The sequence below is a fragment of the Oncorhynchus mykiss genome, chromosome 1 (genome assembly GCF_013265735.2).
Source record: "Oncorhynchus mykiss isolate Arlee chromosome 1, USDA_OmykA_1.1, whole genome shotgun sequence".
NCBI lineage: Eukaryota > Metazoa > Chordata > Actinopteri > Salmoniformes > Salmonidae > Oncorhynchus > Oncorhynchus mykiss.
In genome coordinates, this window is record NC_048565.1 from 65,810,534 (window position 1) to 65,832,895 (window position 22,362).

At 41.4% G+C, this 22,362-nt stretch overlaps 2 protein-coding genes across 2 annotated transcripts; one reads left to right on the forward strand and one right to left on the reverse strand.

Moving 5' to 3' along the window:
- Window positions 1–972: 972 nt before the first annotated feature.
- Window positions 973–12,109, reverse strand: LOC110527131 (transmembrane protein 229B). Its single transcript, XM_021608283.2, has 2 exons — window positions 11,769–12,109; window positions 973–2,638 (listed from the first exon to the last, which is right to left on the reverse strand). Exons 1-2 carry the CDS (start codon window positions 11,818–11,820, stop codon window positions 2,154–2,156), a joined length of 537 nt encoding a protein of 178 aa, XP_021463958.1. The 5' UTR covers window positions 11,821–12,109; the 3' UTR covers window positions 973–2,153.
- A 3,704-nt stretch (window positions 12,110–15,813) lies between these two features.
- hcar1-3 (hydroxycarboxylic acid receptor 1-3) lies at window positions 15,814–18,210 on the forward strand. Its single transcript, XM_021608290.2, has 2 exons — window positions 15,814–16,212; window positions 16,517–18,210. Exon 2 carries the CDS (start codon window positions 16,620–16,622, stop codon window positions 17,625–17,627), a length of 1,008 nt encoding a protein of 335 aa, XP_021463965.2. The 5' UTR covers window positions 15,814–16,212; window positions 16,517–16,619; the 3' UTR covers window positions 17,628–18,210.
- Window positions 18,211–22,362: the final 4,152 nt, after the last annotated feature.

Here is a 22,362-nt window from a genome sequence, read left to right on the forward strand (position 1 = left end):
TTTTACGTTCATTGAAACCTTTGAAAGCGACCAACAACCAGTCCAGACTGAGCTCCCCACTTGATTCAAACTCATGACTTGCTAATATTGAAAGTTACAGTAAGTTGCTCACTAGTGTAGTAGGAGGAAAGTGAGCTATAGGTCTGGTTTATCAGACTAGTGAGTGTAAAGATGAGGATGGTGGTGCTAATGTTACTTCTACTACTCTGTGACAGACCATGCTGTGTGGCCCCGGGCAGACAGAGGTTTGTAAACAAGGAACTGATGTCTGGTTATGGCAGCAGGTACAGTGTCACTAATCCATTTGAGAATTTGCATTTCTGTCACGTCATCATGCCTTCACTATTTATTTAAACGTGTGGTATTTCTCTCTTTTCATTTCACTCGCTCTGCTTCCTTCTGTCTATTGGCACTTTCGTCCTCACCTTCTCTTCCTCTCCCAGGAGGGATCCCTCCCCATGTGACTCTGGATGGCCAAGAGTTCCCTCAGTCCACAGGAGACAGCCTACTCATTCCGGGACATAGCCAGTGAGTGGGATGATGAGTGTGGTAATAAGAAAAGGAAACGGAAGATAGAGTGGATGTTTGTGAATTGCCCCAATAAATAATGGCTTTAGAGAAAGAATGTTGTATTCAAGTAACACGAGAAGAAAGAGGTCGTCACTCATACAGTAGATGCTATTATTTTGTGGTTTGCTAGAGGAATCTGTTTGAATTTCTGTTTTTGTATGATTCCGGTGCTTGCGGTACCAGTGGAGGGGAGAATTTGCCTGTTTGTCACTCAAAACCCAGGAAGGAGATGTGCATGACCTCTGATGAGCACGCTCTCTGCTGCGACGCACAAGGAAAAAGGAGGGTCAGCGAAAGAGATTGCATGTTCTTTTGCTGCAGAGAGCGTGATTGTAACCCTGAGTCATAAATGACGTTAAAGATTAACACTCTGTAATGAACTCAAAGATAAGATTTGGGTAAGTATTGAGTAAAACAGGAAGTCAAACAAACTGTAATAGAACATCTTGACAAATAAACTTATCAACAACAATATATTTTCATGCTTTCGGAATGAAACCATTTCATGAACACCTGAATCAGTGTTGAAATGTATTCAAACTGAATTGTACATTTGTACAATTTGTACAAGTGTTCATAAATAAATACAAATATGGTATGTGATCTCTTGTTTGTTAACACACCAAATGGTTTCGTTAGCACTTCCCAGCAGTCAGGATGGTTGAATGAGGAAGTTCACACGTACTTCCTGTAATACTTCCCTTCATGTAAACCACACACTGAAGCATAACTTTGATCTTCCACTGATGCAATGCTCCATTAGATTCATTTGAACAACATCCATTTAACCAAGTTAAACAGTTCAGTTCAGAATAACTCATTGTATTTCTCTGTAGTCCAAACCTGATGTATGTAAGATAGCAGAACAAAATAGAAATCAGCAATTCACTGAACGTTAGTCGAGATATTTGACGGGCCTACTAATTAAAACCCTTTTTTAATATGAAGCCTTTGATCCTTTAGGATGTTTGAACAGTACTTAGGTTGTTCAACTGAATGTGGTGTGTGGGTTTGTGACAGTGGCCCTACAGTAGATTCTCTTCCCAGCACAGTGTACTGCCCACAGAGCAGATGACTGATACATTCTGTCATGTTCCAGCTTGCCTCATTTGATGCTTGATAGTGCACTTGTTATTCGCTGCCATGGCAACCGACTAGTGCTCTCTCAGTAAAAATGCTTGCCTGTATTACCGTGTTGACAGTTTATTACCATGCTTACTGAAAACGATGGACTTAAGGGTTTGTGAGGACACTGTCATTTACATGGTGTGTTTCCATTTATAAATTGGGTGGTTCAGGTCCTGAATGCTGATTGGCTGACAGCTGTGGTATTTCAGACTGTGTACCACGGCTATGACAAAACATGTATTTTTAATGCTCTGATTACATTGTTAACTAGTTTATAATAGCAATAAGTCACCTCGGGGGTTTATGATAAGGGCTGTTTCCAGGCACTCCACATTGTGTTATGCCTAAGAACGGCCATATACCACACCCCCTCGGGACTTATTGCTTAAGTATGCTGTGTATATAATAGCATGTAGGTGAGACTGTATGACTTGGTAATCCTCTACAGAGAGTCATCAGTTAGCCAGTCGTACTCTCAGAGTTTTTCTGATGACATGCTGCTCTGCTATTAGTGAGGCCAGAGCCCAGGGCAGGGCGTACTCAAGAGTCACCAGCCCTGCCAGGTTATAGCTAAACCCAGAGTAGTCCCATGGACAGGCTCCTAGAAACCTCAGCACCACGCCCCAGCTAAACTCCCACAGGTAGATGAACAGGGTGTAGACCAGCATGCGTAGCAGCAGGGGGCAGCACTGGGCCAACAGCCTGCCACGCAGGCCCTCTATGAGGAAGATGGCCAAGGCATACATGGGGAGGGCCCAAAGGCTGGTGTGTCCTGCCAGCCTCCTGTCCTTGGTCTCCCACCAGTCCCATACAGCGGTGAAGCCCACCTCACACAGGCAGCCGTGCAGGGCGTAGACATAGAGGCGGCCCAGAGGGGACAGGGGACGATGGGTCACCCGCTCTGGTGGCTCTGGTGGGGCCTCCTCGTCATCACCAGCCTCTGTCACAGGAAGAGAATATCAAGACTTGTCGCACGCTATGAAGTATTTCTCACCTGTCCAGACAGTTCAGTCGATTACGAGTGATGAGTGCACAGCGTTACATGCTGACCAGACCGGACACGTTGCATGCGCGAGCGTCGCAAAATAAATTTAGAAATCCGTGTTATTCAATTATTGCACCCACACTGCTCGCGGGCGCCAACGAGTGTCTGCGTTGCCAAGGGCTAAAATAGAATTCCTTTCTATTTCTGACGAAGATCGCGTTGAAAGTCCTACCTCTCCCACCTCCTCAATGGTTTCTAGAAGCAGGTACCCACGTGCCATCTCCTCATTGGTTATAACCACGTGGATGATTGAAAGACAAACTGTTTTGCCGATCACCTTATAAGTTCAAAGATGAAAAAGCCCGGAAGGAGGAGAGATGACTAGAAACGATTCGGTTGGCCGTTTTATGTGTGGATTAATTGTCGGAGTAGAGGACCTTGTGCATTTCAGGTAAAATAACAACTCAATGTTTATATCCCATGACAAATTAGCTAGCAACAGCAAGCTAGCTAAACAGAAAGCTAGCAAGTGCAAGCTAACTAGTTAAATTGCCATACATGTTTAATGCTTTTCGACTTGTCCCCAAATTAATGTCATTGGTTCAGAGTTTGTTTTGCTATTTTAACCTGCGTCTCGTGATCGCGTTTGGTGTAGAGGGACAAAATAAATATATGCACGATAGCGCAGGATGTCACATGCGTGCAGCAGGTTTGGGTTCCGTGAGACAGTTACAGTATTATGCAACACAGAGCAGTTTAACAGTCTCACAAAATACTTGCTCCACATATCTGCATGCTCTGGTTAAATGCACATAGTCATAGACCCATGCCAGTGCATATCAGGAGACAACTCTACTATATATATATATACTAGTCTTAGCATGTCCAAATGGAATGGTTTGAGATGGTTCACTCTGTATGTTTCCATGTTCAGTTACAGCTCTGTGATACCTACAGTATTAGAAATGTCATTTTGACAGCAGGTTCACCAGGCAAATACACAAAACCCCAGTTGTCAGATCGAGAAAGACAGTCATTCCCACTAGTTACAGCATCAACTCGTGTGTAACCCATACACCCAGTGTGACCCTTACACCCAGTAAAGTTTGCCTTTTACTAAATGGTTTTAAGGATACACTCTACAAATATTCTACCACTAAAATGATATAGTTATACATAATAGATATGTGCTTACTACTGTAGCTCCACCCATGAGTGATCCTGCAAACCCAGCCATGTGGTGGGCTACTGAGATAAGGGAAGCTATTTTAATGAACTTTCTCACTTGGTACTGTCAGCTAAAGAAGAAGAAAACCACCACTGAAGATGCTGTGATGAGTGTAAATGTTGAAGAGAATGTTTCTCCCCTGGTTTGCATTCCCCCTTTTGCAGGTTTTACTATATCATTGAGTCCATCTTAGACAAATTTCCTCATCTGCTTTCATGCGCCTCCCCTATGTAAACATGTTTTTGTTACTTCCCTTATGCACTATGCTTTTCCGGGAGCTAACTTCACCACAGGTCAATATGGTCTACAGGTCTGTCTATCCTGCCCTCTATCCACCATGCATAGTGACAATAGTAGTAGGTGGATCGTTTGTCCACATCTGCAATAGGCTTAACTGTAAAATAATTCAAAGCTGCACCAAGGCTGTAAACTGCAATGATAATGTCATTTGAACAACGGTGCAAAAGCCCTGTGATTTGAATATTGCCTTCCATTTGGATCAGTTGTGGGTCTGCTCTCGACGGTTTATAAGGTCTAGAAAGGCACAGTAGCAGGCCAGTCTGCTGTATTTTGTGGACCATCATTCTCCCAAGTCGTCCTATAATAATTTGGCCACATACAGTACCAGTCAAAAGGTTGGACACACCTACTCATTCTTTATTGGAACTATTTTCTACATTGTATAATAATAGAGAAGACTGTGAATAGCGAAAACTATGAAATAACACGTGGAAACATGTAGTAAAAAAAAGCGTAAAACAAATTAAAATATATTTTATATCTCAGATTCTTCAAAGTAGCCACCCTTTGCCCTTATGACAGCTTTGCACACTTTTGGCATTCTCTCAACCAGCTTCATGTGGTAGTCAACTGGAATGCATTTCAATAAACAGGTGTGCCTTGTTAAAAGTTAATTAGTGGACTTTCTTTCCTTCTTAAGTGCGTTTGAGCCAATCAGTTGTGTTGTGACAAGGTAGGGGTGGTATATATTTGGTAAAAAAAAACAGCTCAAATAAGCAAAGAGAAATGACAGTCCATCATTACTTTAAGACATGAAGGTTACTAAATCTGGAAAATTTCAAGAACTTGGAAAGTGCAGTCGCAAAATCCATCATGCGCTTTGATGAAACTGGCTCTCATGAGGACCTCCACTGGAAAGGAAGACCCAGTTACCTCTGATGCCGAGGATAAGTTCATTAAAGTTACCAGAAATTGCAGCCCAAATAAATGCTTCACAGAGTTCAAGTAACAGACACATCTTAAAATCAACTGTTCAGAGGAGTATGTGTGAATCAGGCCTTGATGGTTGAATTGTTGCAAAGAAACCACTACTAAAGGACACCAATAAGAAGAAGAGACTTGATTGGGCCAAGAAACACGAGAAATGGTGGAAATCGGTGGAAATCTGTCCTTTGGTCTGATCAGTCCAAATGTTCGATTTTTGGTTCCAACCACCATGTCATTGTGAGACGGAGAGTAGGTGAACGGATGATCTCCACATGTGTGGTTCACACGTGAAGCATGGAGGAGGAAGTGTTATGGTATGGGGGTGCTTTGCTGGTGACATTGTCTGTGATTTATTTAGAATTCAAGGCACACTTAACCAGCATGGCTACCACAGCATTCTGCAGCAATACGCCATCCCATCTGGTTTGCGCTCAGTGGGACTATCATTTGTTTTTCAACAGGACAATGACCCAACAAACCTCCAGGCTGTGTAAAGTCTAAAAAAGGTAAGCTTAAATTGCTCTGCTTCCTCTCTACAAATTTACGCTTTAATATAGCCTGTATTTGTCATTTCACTTTTTAAATGTATCACCTTTCATGTGTGACACAAACACAAACAGTCACAATGTTCTAATCTGATTAGGCTAATTCAATGGAAAGAGACATCTGTTACAAAACTCAAAAAAGTGTAATGACATTCAGAGATTGTCAAGCCAAGCCTTCGATACTGGGTAGGCCTACAAGGTAGGGAGGGATGTAGACCCGTATATTCTGTTTGTCGAGATTGACAAGTCTATTTGATTGTGGTGTTGAAAACGCAAACCATGATGTTGAAGCGTCCAAAGTCGATATGCTTGGCTTATTGGTTCTGTGGTGCATTTGGCACAGAAACCTGTTGTTGGAAAATTAATTGCATATGTTTTATATAATTATAAATATTGCATCAACATTTTGTAAATCGGATTCCTACCTAGCTGATCATTGTCTGCAGCCGGCTCTGATCGTAGTGTAATGAAACAGGTAGGGAGAGTTAACTTGTCCGTGGTGGTCTGCGAACCCTCAACCTTCTGGCCCGTAGCCCTGCATGGTATCGACTGTGCCATAAAAGCATGGTGAAGTGGCGAAGATGATATCCACGTTTAAAAACACAGGGTCGCTACAGTTATTGTTATTTGTGGTCGTAAACATTGTTTTGGGTTAACTCTATAAGTATAAGGGGGAGGGTGTGCATTTTTACCGAGGTAAAGACAGTTTCAGGTTGGATTTTCAACGGATATTCGCCTGTGGTTTTCCTTACGACCACCAACAGCAGTTAGGGACCATCAACATAGTAACAAATCACATGTTTCTAATTTCAATAGCTCTTTAACCATTACACCTACAGCTTTCAAAACTGGTTGTAGCTTACCCAGTGGCATAGACACACATTGCACACACTTTAAAAAAGTGTATTTACATCTCGCACTATTTGAAATGATTTATTTACATTTTTGAATTTCAATAGCTCCTTGGTCATGTGACCTACTGACTTCAAACAAGGTTCAGAATGTCCACTGACTACCCTTCTATATTGCACACCCTTTAGTTTGTCCATTTTCATCTCACATGATTTTATATGAATATTTCTAAATTTTACATTTCAATAGCTCCTTGGTCATGTGACCTAATGACTTCAAACAAGGTTCGGTACGTCCACTCAGTGGGCCTACACATTGCACACCCTGATGTTTGTCTACTTTCATCTCATGCTATTAGACTTAAATCTGTAAGCTTTGCAGGCCTTCATTTTACATGGGTGTTCAACATTTTTGGGGGAAGTTAACAAATGTTCCAGCCTCGCAATAACTATCGTTCACACGGACACTGAAAAGATCCACAAATGGCTGTATGTGGAATGGATCAAGGACAGGAGAGGTGTTCGAACAGAGGTGCTTAAAGGAAGGAGCACAGGTAGGCCTCATGAAAAACAATGTTTCATATGCTCTTTTTAATCACGGTAATAGGCAGGGATTTGTCAATCAGAGTGAGCTTGATAACGTGAAATAATAATTTTCATAGCATCTCTTTCATATACTGTACATTAACACAAATGCTTCTACTGTGAGTATTAGCACGCAGTTTACATAACCTGATAAAGACTTGATATTTGTGTGCATTCCCAACAAGCCACCTGCAGACAACTTACAAAATACTATAGTGCATTTGAGCGTTCGTTTTTTCTGATGAAAATAGTTATTTGATGCATGGCCTACTATTTCTAACTGGGAAAATAGATTCACATATCTTTTTGTGTATCACCAAAACGTATAACATGCGCACCACAACTACACGTTGAAACTACTGTTTTTTTCCTGTGAAGTGATCAACTTCAATTTTGATCGCTTTCTTCTATTTCTGAGTGACGGAAAGGTATCGCCATAGTGATGAATTCAACTTTTAATGTCACCACAGAGAACATACAACGACAACAAAATGATGGAGTTATTAACAACACGTTGGAAACAGAGCGTGTCATGAAACTGGCAAATAAAGATGACAATGGAAAGGGAAATATTGATGGTGGCCAGAAGTTCAGTCAACACCATCTAGATCCTTACTCCAGAGACAGAGGGACAGAAGGTGAGGCCGAGAGACTCTAGCGGACAGGGAAAATGACAAACAATCACGAAGTGACAATGGTTTTTTTTTTTTTTTTTTTTTCAAATGTTAAAGGATTGTGATCGTTTGTTTTCGGTTCATGTTTAAGAGGACAATCACTCTTCTAAATGTGTTTCAGTTGCATATTGCAGGTCACAGCTCTGTGGCGAAGAAAAAATTGCGAGGTGGTGGTTGCTGTCGTGAGGTCTACAGACAAAAAGACCCTCTTTCCTCCTCCATCATTCAAGAGTTTAAAACTCTGCAGCCCCACAAATGCTTGTGGGTGAGGTAAATAAATACTCGTCATAACATGACAATAAGCATTTTTTTTTATCACAATTCTAAACATATTGTGTAAAAAATCATTCACACAGTATGAAGGATGAACATAGAACATTAGATGTGCACCTAACCAAGTATAAGGACATGTAATATCATTATGTAGTTAACTGGAAATGGAGCTGAATGGTTCTGATGACGTACACTTTAATATTTATGGCCCTAATTTTTTATGACATACTGTGAAAAACTGTCTTGGCTGCTAGCTCTGTCACTTTCAGACATGCGCAGAGCAGACTGAAAGGGGATGGGTAGCTATTCTTGAACCACAGGGATTCTCTGTAAAGAGAGGGTAATCCAAAAGGCACAGACACACCCCTTGACTTTCAATTGGCACCCTTGACCTGTGTATTCTCTCCTGATTGGTCTCCGTGGTGCTTAGTCAATAGGAACTCCGTTGCTGGCCCCATCATTAAGTTTTTACACAGTCTGGCAGTCTGACTCAAGTGCCAGAGGTATGAGGAGAGACATCCTCCATTGTATTTATGGGAACAAATGTTTTCTATTGCTTTGTATCCTATTCTTGCACAGTTAGAAGACACAATGCATCAATGCAAAAAAATATATATATTACTAATTACTGACAATGAGTAACCTCAACCTTGTGGGTCTGTGGATGTTTGGGCCAATAAAGTGCCAACTCAATTCTACCACTGACTAGTCTCTCATGCCCCTATGGACGGGGACACAGGGCAATAGTTTTTCATCTAAACCAGACCTTTTTAACTGGAGCACACTAACCCCTAATTGGGGCTCTTTTCTTGACACACGGTAGCAGTTTACCAGATAAGAAGTCAAGAAGATCAAAAAGCAGATTGTTGTAAGGGTGTATTACGTCCTGTGCTGGTCCCATTGTCATATCCATTCTGGATTCTGAGTGGTAAAATCATAGCTGAAAAATACCTCTATGTACGTGTAAACTGTATGTGGGAATGTCTTATGTCCGTCCTACATTTCATGTTGGTACATGGAATATTCCTCATCTGTATATATCATAAATTGTTATTGCAAATAGAGGTATTATGTTCAAAAACTGACATTTTCAGATATTATTTTGACAAACACACTTTAACACACTTTGGTGCTTGCAATTCATTCTCCGTTGTCATAGATTTGGTGGGCACTGTCATCTGTGATCTTTGTGATATGACTTTCTTTAAGCACGTACTGATGAAACTGTCCCTTAATAATTGTTTCCTTAAAGTCTACAAATGCTCTACATTTATTCACTCTGTGATAGGGTTGGATCCTATATGCTACTTTTATTATTGTCCTGTAAATGTTTCAGGGCCTATAATTTGGGCTGTGTGTAGAATGGGGCATAACCTCTCGTAGGAACCTCTACTAAATTACAGTGATAATGAAAACAGCATAAAGCACAGAACTTCCCCAACATCCCCTCCCAAATGCATATAGAACCTTCAAAAACACATGGAGCAACTGCGAAAAGAAATGGCTTGAGGTTATACTAAAAATGTCTGGTATGTAATGACATGTCATTCAAAGTAAATGTAAATATTTTTTTATGTTATGTATATTTTTATGTTGTTGTGTGGGACAGCCATATGCTCAGGTCATGCCTATGATTTCAGAGTTCAACAACTGCTTCATGTGTGCCACTGATAAAGAACCTGGATGTGGCCCAAAGACTGCCTGGGTTAGTAACATGTAAGACAATTTATGATAGAACACAATGGATGGCTAATACGTCATACTGCATTGATATTTGATATTATTTATAACGTGTTAAGCTTTGTTTTGTTTTAGGTTGAATGTTTTGCATGCCAACGGTGGTTCCATGTGCTGTGCCTAGGAATGAAGACAAAAGAGTTCAACAGAGTAAAGAACACAAACTGGAAGTGCAGTCTGTTGTTGAAAATGTATGCTATACCCCATCCACACTGAAGAGGCTCTGAAATGTACATCAACCAGGGATAAAGAGAAAGTTAACACGGTGACATGTTTCGTACTTAATTGAAGTAAAGTCTCTGTTGACATGTTGGAAAATATTAAAGGTCTACAATTTCTGTTTAATTTGTCAATATACATGTTTTATTCATTGATTTACTGGCCACCATTACTGTGGTTACATGTTCAGTATATGTATTGACCAGCAAACCCACTGCAGCCTACCTCACTAGCTCACTCTCCATCCCTGCTTTGGACAATTAATAACATGACTCTCGTACTTTGACCTTTTCCTTTATGGTTGATATTAACGACGAAAGGAGATATTATCTGTCCCTCTCCTATTGTGTACCTCTGTTAAATACTGTGGCAAAATAAAAAACAGGGAAAACAAGTACTTAGAACTACCAGTTATTATAGATAAATATTAAAGAAAAGGGTATACACAACACTGGACTGAACCCCCTAATTGTCAAACTAATATTAATGTACAACAATATAGAAGATACATGACTAGAGGTTATGCAATATGGATGTATATCCACTGTATGCTTCTTAGGTGTGTAATTGACATAACCAAGAAGCTATTGCAATTTAAAACTATGAAAAATGTACGTTACACCGCATGATTTTACAGTACACAACCAAGAAGTGTGCAATATAGGAGGGTAGTCGGTGTACATTCTGCACCTTGTTTGAAGTCACTAGGTCACATGACCAAGGAGCTATTGAAATTCGAAAGTTTCAAAATTCATGTAAAATCATGTGAGATTGAAATGGACAAACTAAAGGATGTGCAATGTGTAGGCCCACTGAGTGGAAATTCTGAACCTTGTTTGAAGTCATTAGGTCACAGGACCAAGGAGCTATTGAAATTTAAAAATTAGAAAAATTACTGTAAAATCATGTGAGATGAAAATGGACAAACTAAAGGGTGTGCAATATGTAGGCCCCTCTGAAAGGACATTCGGAACCTTGTTTGAAGTCAGTAGGTCACATGACCAAGGAGCTATTGAAATTCAAATGTAAACAACGTTTGTACTTCCTAATTCAATTAGGAATTCAAAATGCTGCTCACATTTCCACATGTTTATTAGCTTTGGAAAGCAAATTAATGTCCAAATCGTGAAAATAAGACCTGTGCGATGTTGTGCACAATTTTACCAACATCATGACAATGATTTGGAGTCTGTTTCTCAAATAGTTTGAAAGCTATTGAGGTTTGAAAGAGCGAATATCCGTTGAATATCCAACTTGAAACTGTTTTTACCTTGGTGGCATTTTTATTTATTTTTTACAGTACAAGGGGAGTGTCATGTGGAAATATTTTTGACGTTGGGGAGGTGGGTGCAAGTAACCTTTGTCTTCTATTGACTCACGGGGGAAACACAGACGATTTCACTACATGCTTTCCTATTAAAAAGTCTCTATGGTATTCCATGCAAAGTTTAAGAAATGTGCTTATACTATGTCAGCATTATTATGGTCTATAGAGTCTATTTTTCTCAATTTAACAGACAAACAATTGACTTTATCTGTGATTGTTATGGATCAGGCTGTTACTGTAAAAGACTCAGCTTAGGAAAGAACTGAACACGTTTTTATTTCAGCATAGAAACATTTATGGCTGTAGGTCCACTGTAACAAATTGATTAGCTGATAGTCATGATTGTTATCTGAAATTATTTGTGATAAAAATGCAATCCTATAAAACCAACTCCCCCAAAAAATGACTCAATGACTCACCCAAAGTTTTACCGCCTAGTACCCTCCTTACGTGTAGTGTTCCTGATTCCATCCCTGAGCCGTGTATGTCTCTGTGGTTACGTTGCCTTTTATACTGCTTCCCGGTCTGCCTCTTTGTGTCTATGTGTGTGTGTGTGTGTGTTTAGACCCTAGGCTAAACATTAAGCCAGTCCATGCTATCAGAGGTACAGAGCGACATCTCTTCTCCAGTCTAAGGTCAGGGTGGAGTGCGGAGGCGGTGGGGAGGAGAGCCAACCAGGTTTACCACTCACCTGGGCCATCAGTGACAAACAGTGTGTGTGTGTGCGTGTGTGTGTGTGTGTGTGTGTGTGTGTGTGTGTGTGTGTGTGTGTGCCTGCGTGTCACTGTCGCCAAAGTAAACTTTACTAAGGCTTTAGGGGTACTTTCTCTACCGTCTCAGAGCAGGCTGCGTGAGGCTTATCAGTTGAGGACAGGCGAAGGGAGTGAGGGACATGACCTTATGGGACATTGATAAGGATGGGCTAGCCCTGATATTACATCTAGGTCCTCTGGAATTACAGAGAGGATCACCATTGTCTGCCTCCCAGGCTGGTTTAATGTGTGATGTGTACATTTACATGGGATGGGAGAATTGTGGGTATGTGTTAATGTGGGATGTCTAACATGCAAGTAGGGCCGACACTCTTAGCAAAAAAAGGTGCTATCTTCTAGAACCTAAAAGTGTTCGTTGGCTGTCCCCATAGGATAAGCCTTTGAAGAACCCTTTTGGGTTCCATGTAGAACCCTTTTCCACAGAGGGTTCTACCTGGAACCCAAAAGGGTTCTCCTATGGGGACGGCTGAAGAACCCTTTTGGAACCCTTTTTTCTAAGAGTGTAGTACACTGTACTCTGTTTACACAGTGACCAAGATATTGATACAACGCTGATCTGTCCAATATCTAACAATTTACATTTGTGAGTTTTAAAAAGCTAATGGAAGTACACTTTCGAGACAGTTTGCATAATATCTTTCAGTTCTGTGCCAGAAATGTCATAGGTTATCTAGCACAAGTCCTTTTCACAAACCACATCGCTTCCCCTCGAAAGGCTCTCAAAACATTACGATTCAACTACTTTTACAGTCATTCACAGACAGAGGGGAATGACTTAGTGGTAATTGACTCCCACACTGTGAGTGTTGTCCACCTCCTAGGCCTCCCACAGTGTTTGCTGCCTGCTGCTGTGTGTGTGTGTGTGTGTGTGTGTGTGTGTGTGTGTGTGTGTGTGTGTGTGTGTGTGTGTGTGTGTGTGTGTGTGTGTGTGTGTGTGTGTGTGTGTGTGTGTGTGTGCGTGCGCGCGCGCGCGTGCGTGCGTGCGTGCGTGTGTGTGTGTGCGTGCGCGTGTGTGCGTGTGCGTGCGTGCGCGTGCGTGTGTGTGTGTGTGCGTGTGTGTGTGTGTGTGTGTGTGTGTGCAAACTGGACTCTGGTCTCTTATTTTCCTACTTTATTACACCGCACACAAAACAAACAGAGGCCGTAAAAGTGGCACCACCATAGGGTTAACATCTGCCTATCAACACAGATACACTAATGTATTGCAGAGTATTTGTGCATGGAGAAGTGTTGTTTTGAAAGTGTGAAAGTCAGTGGGTGCGGTTGTGTGCCCCTATTTATTTTTTGCAATATGTGCTACTTCTGTTCTGTGCTCTGTGAAATAGAGCTAGTGAGACCGGCAACCTCAAAATGACTGACGACAGAGGACTTGAGACATCGCTGACAGATAGTGCTGTCATCTGAACATTTCTAAATCATTTCCTATGGACTTTGTTCAGAGTAACACCGTCTGTTGTCACATACTAGGGGATTTTTTACCTTGAGATGTATATGGTTATATTATGACGTTGATGCTATAAACATTATTCATAGAGCAGACAATTTTTCTTATTTTCTTTTTTTCTTCTTCAAGAATCAATGGCTATATATCATTCATTTAAAAGTCTTAAAACGGATGTAGCAATCCCAGAATGCTCCTTTAAGACACCCAAACTCATTCTTGAAAAATTGAAGTAGTCCTCTATCGCTGCTACGAGCTTAATCACTGTTCTCAGCCAGGTGCAATCCATGGACTGGTTCATAGACTACAGTATAGCGGGATCCAGGGGGAATTAGGTTGAAAAGGAGCTTCTGGGTTGATACAGTATATGTTGCTCATATGTCATGACTCATGGGTATTAGTGGAACTGTATGCTTCAGGAAAATCTCTTCCCCCATTTGTATGCCTGGTTTTTGTTCTCATGAGGACAGCACATTTAACCTTCTCTTATTCCTCATAACACGTCTATATCTTGACTCACTGGTATTTTGACCAACATCCCCTATCGCTGTGAACAAGCAGTTGCATGTTAAAATAACCACAATGATACCTCAGATTGAGCAAAGAACCCCAGTCATACAGAAGTACGGTGCCTTCAGAAAGTATTTATACCCCTTGACTTATTACACATTTTGTGTTACAGCCTGAATTCAAAAATTTATGAAATATTTTCTCCTCACCCATCTACACACAATAATGACAAAGTGAAAACATGTTTTTAGAAATGTTTGCAAATGTATTGAAAAGTAAATACAGAAATCTCATTTACCAAAGTATTCACTCCACCTCACTTGTAGAAAAAAGGGTTCAAAAGTGTTATTCAGCTGTACCCAGAGGAGAAACATTTTTGGTTTCATGTAGAACCCTTTTTGGTTCCAGGTATACTATTTTGGCTTTCATGTAAAACCCTCTGTGTAAAGGGTTGTACATGGAACTCAAAACGGTTCTACCTAGAACCAAAAAGGTTCTACTTGGAACCAAAAACGGTTCTCCTATGGTGACATCTAAATAAAGGATTGTTCTAGATTGCACCTATTTTTCTAAGTGTGTAAGGCAATACTTTGTAGAAGGACCTTCGGTGCCGATTACAGCGTTGAGTTGTCTTGGGTGTGTCAGTATCAGCTTTGCACATCTGGACTGGGCCACTCAAGGACTTTCACATTCTTGGACTGAAGCCATTCCAGCATTGATTTGGCTGTATGCTTGGGGTCATTGTCCTGTTGGAAGGTAAAATCTTCACCCTAGTTTGAGGTCATTTGCACGCTGATACAGGTTCTCATCAATGATTTGCCTTTATTTGCCTGTATTCATTGTTCCCACTATCCTTACCAGTCTCCCAGTCCCTGCCGCTGAAAAGCATCCCCATAGCATGATGCTGCAAACACCATGCTTTACGGTAGGGATGGTATTAGACAGGTGATGCCTGGTTTTCTTCAGACATAATGCTTTGCTTTCAGGCCAAATAGTTCAATTGTTGTCTCAGACCACAGACTCATTTACCTTATGCTCTCAGTCTTTCACGTGCCTTTTTGCAAATTCCAGGCATGCTTTCATGTGCCTTTTTCTCTGGAGTGGCCTCCGACTGGCCACACTCCCATAAAGCCCAGATTGGTGAGGTGCTGTTGAGACTGCTGTCCTTCTGGCAGGTTCTCCCATCTCAGCCAAGGAACTCTGTAGTTCTGTCAGAGTGGTAATTGGGTTCTTGGTCACTTCCTTGACCAAGGTCCTTCTTGCTCGGTTGTTCAATTTGATAGGATGGTAAGCTCTAGGCAGAGTCTAGGTAGTTCCATATCTTTTCAAGACCTCTGTGCTTTTTGAATCTTTCAACACTCTAGAAATGGTTTTATACCCTTCCCCAGATATACGCCTCATCACAATCCTATCTCTGAGATCTACGGACAATTCCTTGGACTTCATGGTATAGTTTCTGCTCTGACATGTGATGTCAACTGTGGGACTTATATAGACAGGTGTGTTTCTTTTTAAATCATGTCCAAACAATTTAGTTGGCCACAGGTGGACTCCAATCAAGTTGGAGTGACATCTCAAGGATGATCAAAGGAAAATGGACGCACCTGAGCTCAATTTGGAGTGTCATAGCAAAGGGGTGTTAATAATTATGTAAATAAGGTATTTCTGTTTAATTGTAATGAATTAGCAAACATTTTAACAAAGCTGTTTTCCCTTTTCCATTATGGGGTAGTGTGTGTAGATGGGTGAGAAAACAAATTGATTGAATCCATTTTGAATTCAGACTGTAAAACAACAAAATGTGGAATAAGTCAAGGGGTGTGAATACTTTCTGAAGGCACTGTATATGCAGACATGGCTGAACCAGATGACACTCAAATTAGGGTTTGGTTGTGATTGCAAACTCCCTGAATTAGCTCAGAGATCACACTTGTGATGTCATGTTGGCTCTGGCAAGCCCTCAGAGGAAGTCAGTCTTAAAGTGTATGTCAAGACGCCTCTCTAAAAAAAAAAACAGAAAATCCGGAACAGTGGAAACACACAAGAGAGGAGATCTGTTGAGGACATTCAAAGTCATCTACAGGATTCTAAACTGCTCTTCAACCCCAAATGCAGTCATTGACCCCAAACGCTCAACTGGTGAGTAGTGAATATGCGAAAAGTTATCTTATCTATATATACAGTGGGGCAAAAAAGTATTTAGTCAGCCACCAATTGTGCAAGTTCTCCCACTTAAAAATATGAGAGCGGCCTGTAATTTTCATCATAGGTACACTTCAACTATGACAGACAAAATGAGAAAACAAAATCCAGAAAATCACATTGTAGGATTTTTAATGAATTTATTTACAGACTATTAGTAGAAAACAGCTCTTCATCTGTCTTGAATAAATAACCCTGGCAAATTTGACGTTATTTTCTCACATTTGCCTTGTTTGTGCAGATATCCTCTGAGATGCTCTGAAAAGAGGAAGAAAAAGAGGCAGATTGTGTGAAAAACACCAACATTGAGGTTTCCTGGAAGCAAAAACATACTCAATCTAACGATGGTTGATGAAGCAACAGTAGTGCACAGTAACTCTACCGGAAGACTGAACCAGCCCTTCCACTGCCTGGCCACTCAGAATCTGGTGGCTGACATACTGCCTCCTGTCCTGATTATAGAGCTCCTAGTGGGCTTGCCAGGCAACGTAATGGCCCTGTGGATCTTCACCTGCCGTCTGAAGACTTGGAGGGCCAACACCCTGTTCCTCTTTAACTTGGTCCTGGCTGACTTCCTACTGCTCATCTGCCTGCCCTTCCGCATTGACAACCTGTTCCGTGGGGAACACTGGGTGTTTGGCGAAGCCTGGTGCCGGATCAACCTCTTCATGCTCGCTGTCAACCGCTCGGCTAGCATCGCGTTCATGACTACCGTGGCCTTCGACCGCTACTTCAAGGTGGTCCACCCACACCACCGTGTCAACCACATGACATCTACCCAGGCAGGATGGGTGGCGGGGGGCATCTGGGCAGTGGTGATCTCCTTGCGGCTCCCCCTGCTGACCACCAACCTCCTCGGGCAGGATGGCAACATGTCCCTGTGTCGCAGCTTCAGCTCCTACACTGTGACTCCCCTGGCAATCAAGATACACAACATGGTGTTCGTCGGAGAGTTCTTCCTGCCCCTGCTGCTCTTGTTCTTCTGCTCAGCCAGGATTGCCTGCATCTTACGCCAACGGCAACTGGACAAGGAGCAGAAGGTTCGGCGGGCCATCCGGGTGGTTGGGCTGATCGTGGCTGTGTTTGTGCTGTGTTTCTTTCCCGGCATCGCCACAGGCCTGAGTACGGTCTATATCAAGAAGGTCAGACCCAGGGACTGTGTGTCTTACAACATGGCTGCGCAGCTCTTCAGCCTGTCCATTGGATTTACCTACCTTAACAGTGCTCTGGACCCAGTCATCTACTGTTTTTCCAGTTCCATGTTCCGAAACTCCCTCAAGAGCTCCATCAATAAGCTGGGCCTGGTGGAGATGAGGCTGAGTCGACGGGGAAGCATGACCAGCGATGGGTGAAGAGCGAGGCCTGCCTTGTTCAGGGGCAGAACGGCAGATTTTTACCTTGTCAGCTCGAGGATCCGATCCGATTCTGTAGCTATGTGGGATACATACTTGAAAGGACTGAGTACGTGTGTATGTGTGTATATGTATGTGAAACAAAGACAGGAAAAAGAAAGCCTTCATTCTACTGAATGGTTATTTTTTAGAGCCGAATGATGTAGAGTGACATGTTTTTGTCTTGATTTAGTCATGTCTATCAAATACACCATTTTAACCAGATGTAAGGGATGTTTCAAAATGTACAGAACGGGGACCAGGAGGAGAATGGGGGAGGGACATGCTTTCTATTTCAGTCGAGGAGGATTTAGTATTTTCTAAATCAAGTCCAGGGGAGGGTCATGCAATTTTTAATTGATTACATTTTAATATTTATCAGTGTTTTAGAATTAGTTGCTTATTATGCTATACATTGCCTTCAGAAAGTATTCCCACCACTTGACTTTTTCCACATTTTGTGTTAAAGCAATTTACATTTTTTATGTCACTGGGATTGTTTTATTTTTGTTATTTTTTTTGTACAAATGAATAAAAAACGCAACGCTGAAATGTCTTGAGTCAATAAGTATTCAACCCCTTTGTTGTGGCAAGCCTAAATAAGTTCAGATGTATAATAATGTTGCTATGGATCGGTGTCCCCTGAACTGGACAGTTGTTGCTCAATATGCATAATGTGACTAAAATATTGTTTTAAACCAAAACAAAAATTTGGTACATAGAAGTGTCTTATATGGGCATAATGCTTCAATTTTGGTTAATGTAATTGCATTGTCCAATTTACAGTAGTTAGTACATCGCAAAAATAACATGCTGTTGTTTGAGTGCACAACAAAACACTTGTATCACAGTGACAGGTTTGATACATTCACGTCTGAAGGTAAATCATTTAATTACATTCTGAAATCTTGCTCTGATTTGTCATCCTAAGGGACCCAGAGATAAAAATGTAGTGTGGTTTGATAAAAATCCTTTTTCATATCCTAAAAACGTCCATTTAGTATGCACGAATTTTGTATTTCCACAAGTTGAACTTGCAAAGAAAAATCTGTGCAAATCGAATGCTAAACGTTGTTTCAACCAGTCAAATTAAGTTTGTATTTATTCCTCAGACACTCTAAAAAGTAACCAGCCTTTGCTATATCATTCTTCATTTAGTATATCCACTGGAAAGCCCATTATAGCCAGGAAGATATGATGTGTCATTGCGCGCCGATGACATGGCGGTGTTCACTTGATTGACTGTATCTTTGTCCAAACGATCGTTTTGAAACCAAGCTAGCTAGATAGCCAATGACCTGTGCTTTACGTGAGTAGGTGGGAACCCGTTGTGTGAAACCCGTTTTGAACATAAATGGCTACTAATTCTGGAAAAGCTAAATCAAAGTCCAGGTATACAGATTTTGGATGATATTCTAACAGAAATCTACCGGGAAAGTGTCACTGACTCAGTGAATATAGTTTAGACAACAGCTAAAGGAGGGGAAGCTACTTTAGACTGGTAAGTGAAATACCAGTCTTTATATTTATATTTTATATTGTAAATCCGAGCTAACGCAGTTTGAATGGTTGTTTAGTATTCATTTGAGAGATTTTTGAAATATTATCTTTGATTGCTATATACAGTGGGACAAAAAAGTATTTAGTCAGCCACCAATTGTGTTGGTTCTCCCACTTAAAAAGATGAGAGAGGCCTGTAATTTCCATCATAGGTATACTTCAACTATGACAGATGTGACGACCCTCCCACTCTGTCTGCCGTATTCTGTCTTTGTTCTTGTTTCCTTATTAGGATGCCGGTGGGCGGAGTTGGGAGGGTCGTCAGCTACATGGGAAAAACCTGGGCCAGGTGTGACCCAGGATGAAAAGACCTCTTCCACATTCATGGAGGAGACTCTCTCCATGCAGACACTTTGATAGTTTTTTTTTGTTGTGTTTCTTGGTTGTTTGCTTTAGCACCTTTCAAAACCCTGCATTATCACATTCATGCATGCAAAACACTCACTTACACTACTGATTACACACACCATTGTATATTTTCCTTAGTTGCTTTAGTTAATAAATATATATTTTGTTACTCCTTATCTCCACGTTGTCTCCCTTTTGTTACGGGCTTTGAGCCGGTTCGTGACACAGACAAAATGAGAAAAAAAATCCAGAAAATCACATTGTACGATTTTTAATGAATTTATTTGCAAATTATGGTGGAAAATAAGTATTTGGTCAATAACATCTCAAAACTTTGTTATATACCCTTTGTTGGCAATGACAGAGGTCAAACATTTTCTGTAAGTCTTCACAAGGTTTTCACACACTGTTGCTGGGATTTTGGCCCATTCCTCCATGCAGATCTCCTCTAGAACAGTGATGTTTTGTGGCTGTTGCTGGGCAACACAGACTTTCAACTCCCTGTAAAGATTTTCTATGTGGTTGAGATCTGGAGACTGCCTAGGCCACTCCAGGACCTTGAAATGCTTCTTACGAAGCCACTCCTTCGTTGCCTGGGCGGTGTGTTTGGGATCATTGTCATGCTAAAAGACCCAGCCACGTTTCATCTTCAATGACCTTGCTGATGGAAGGAGGTTTTCACTCAAAATCTCACGATACATGGCCCCATTCATTCTTTCCTTTACACGGATCAGTCGTCCTGGTCCCTTTGCAGAAAAACAGCCCCAAAGCATGATGTTTCCACCCCCATGCTTCACATTAGATATGGTGTTCTTTGGATGCAACTCAGCATTCTTTGTCCTCCAAACACGACGAGTTGAGTTTTTACCAAAAAGTTATATTTTGGTTTCATCTGACCATATGACATTCTCCCAATCTTCTTCTGGATCATCCAAATGCTCTCTAGCAAACTTCAGACGGGCCTGGACACGTCTGGCACTGCAGGATTTGAGTCCCTGGCGGCATAGTGTGTTACTGATGGTAGGCTTTGTTACTTTGGTCCCAGCTCTCTGCAGGTCATTCACTAGGTCCCCCCGTGTGGTTCTGCTCACCGTTCTTGTGATAATTTTGACCCCACGGGGTGAGATCTTGCGTGGTGCCCCAGACCGAGGGAGATTATCAGTGGTCTTGTATGTCTTCCATTTCCTAATAATTGCTCCCACAGTTGATTTATTCAAACCAAGCTGCTTACCTATTGCAGATTCAGTCTTCCCAGCCTGGTGCAGGTTTGGAATTTTGTTTCTGGTGTCCTTTGACAGCTCTTTGGTCTTGGCCATAGTGGAGTTTGGAGTGTGACTGTTTGAGGTTGTGGACAGGTGTCTTTTATACTGATTACAAGTTCAAACAGGTGCCATTAATACAAGTAACGAGTGGAGGACAGAGGAGCCTCTTAAAGAAGAAGTTACAGGTCTGTGAGAGCCAGAAATCTTGCTTGTTTGTAAGTGACCAAATACTTATTTTCCACCATAATTTGCAAATAAATTCATAAAAAAATCCTACAATGTGATTTTCTGGAATTTCTTTTCTCATTTTGTCTGTCATAGTTGAAGTGTACCTATGATGAAAATTACAGGCCTCTCATCTTTTTAAGTGGGAGAACTTGCACAATTGGTGGCTGACTAAATACTTTTTTGCCCCACTGTATTTGCTAGTTAACAATCTGATTGATAGTTTATATGATTGCCATTAACATTAGCTAGATAGCTAGCTAAATTGAAACTGCTGGGTATCATTATAACCCCATACAACTTTCATATGGAATGTTGCCAGATGCTCTTGAGCAGGCTGCCTGAGCGCAGAGATCTATAGCTGTGCATGAGGCACAGATTCCAATTCAAGTTTTAGCAGGAACTTCTGCTTCTGTAAGGTTTTATGGCAGACTACATCTATTGGTTTACTGCCGCCACCTACTGTACGGGGTAGTGAAACAAAACATATTTAATCGCTTTAGCTGGAACTGATATGCCTACCTTTTTTTTATTTCACCTTTATTTAACCAGGTAGGTTAGTTGAGAACAAGTTCTCATTTGCAACTGCGACCTGGCCAAGATAAAGCAAAGCAGTTCGCCACATACAACAACACATAGTTACACATGGAATAAACAAACATACAATCAACAATACAGTAGAAAAATCTAGAAACATCATGTGCAAATGAGGTAGGATAAGAGAGTTAAGGCAATAAATAGGCAATGGTGGCGAAATAATTGCAATATAGCAATTTAAAGACTGGAATGGTAGGGTGTGCAGAAGATGAGTGTGCAAGTAGAGACACTGGGGTGCAAAGGAGCAAGATTTGAAAAAATACATACAGTATGGGGATGAGGTAGGTTGGATGGGCTATTTACAGATGAGTTATGTAGAGGTGCAGTGATCTGTGAGCTGCTCTGACAGCTGGTGCTTAAAGCTAGTGAGGGAGGTAAGAGTCTCCAGCTTCAGAGATTTTTGCAGTTTGTTCCAGTCATTAGCAGCAGAGAACTGGAAGGAGAGGTGGCCAAAGGAAGAATTGGCTTTGGGGGTAACCAGTGAGATATACTTGCTGGAGCGCGTGATACGGGTGGATGCTGCTATGGTGACCAGTGAGCTGAGATAAGGCAGGGCTTTACCTAGCAGAGACTTGTAGATGACCTGGAGCCAGTGGGTTTGGCGACGAGTATGAATCGAGGGCCAGCCAACGAGAGCATACAGGTCGCAGTGGTGTGTAGTATATGGGGCTTTGGTGACAAAATCGATGGCACTGTGATAGACT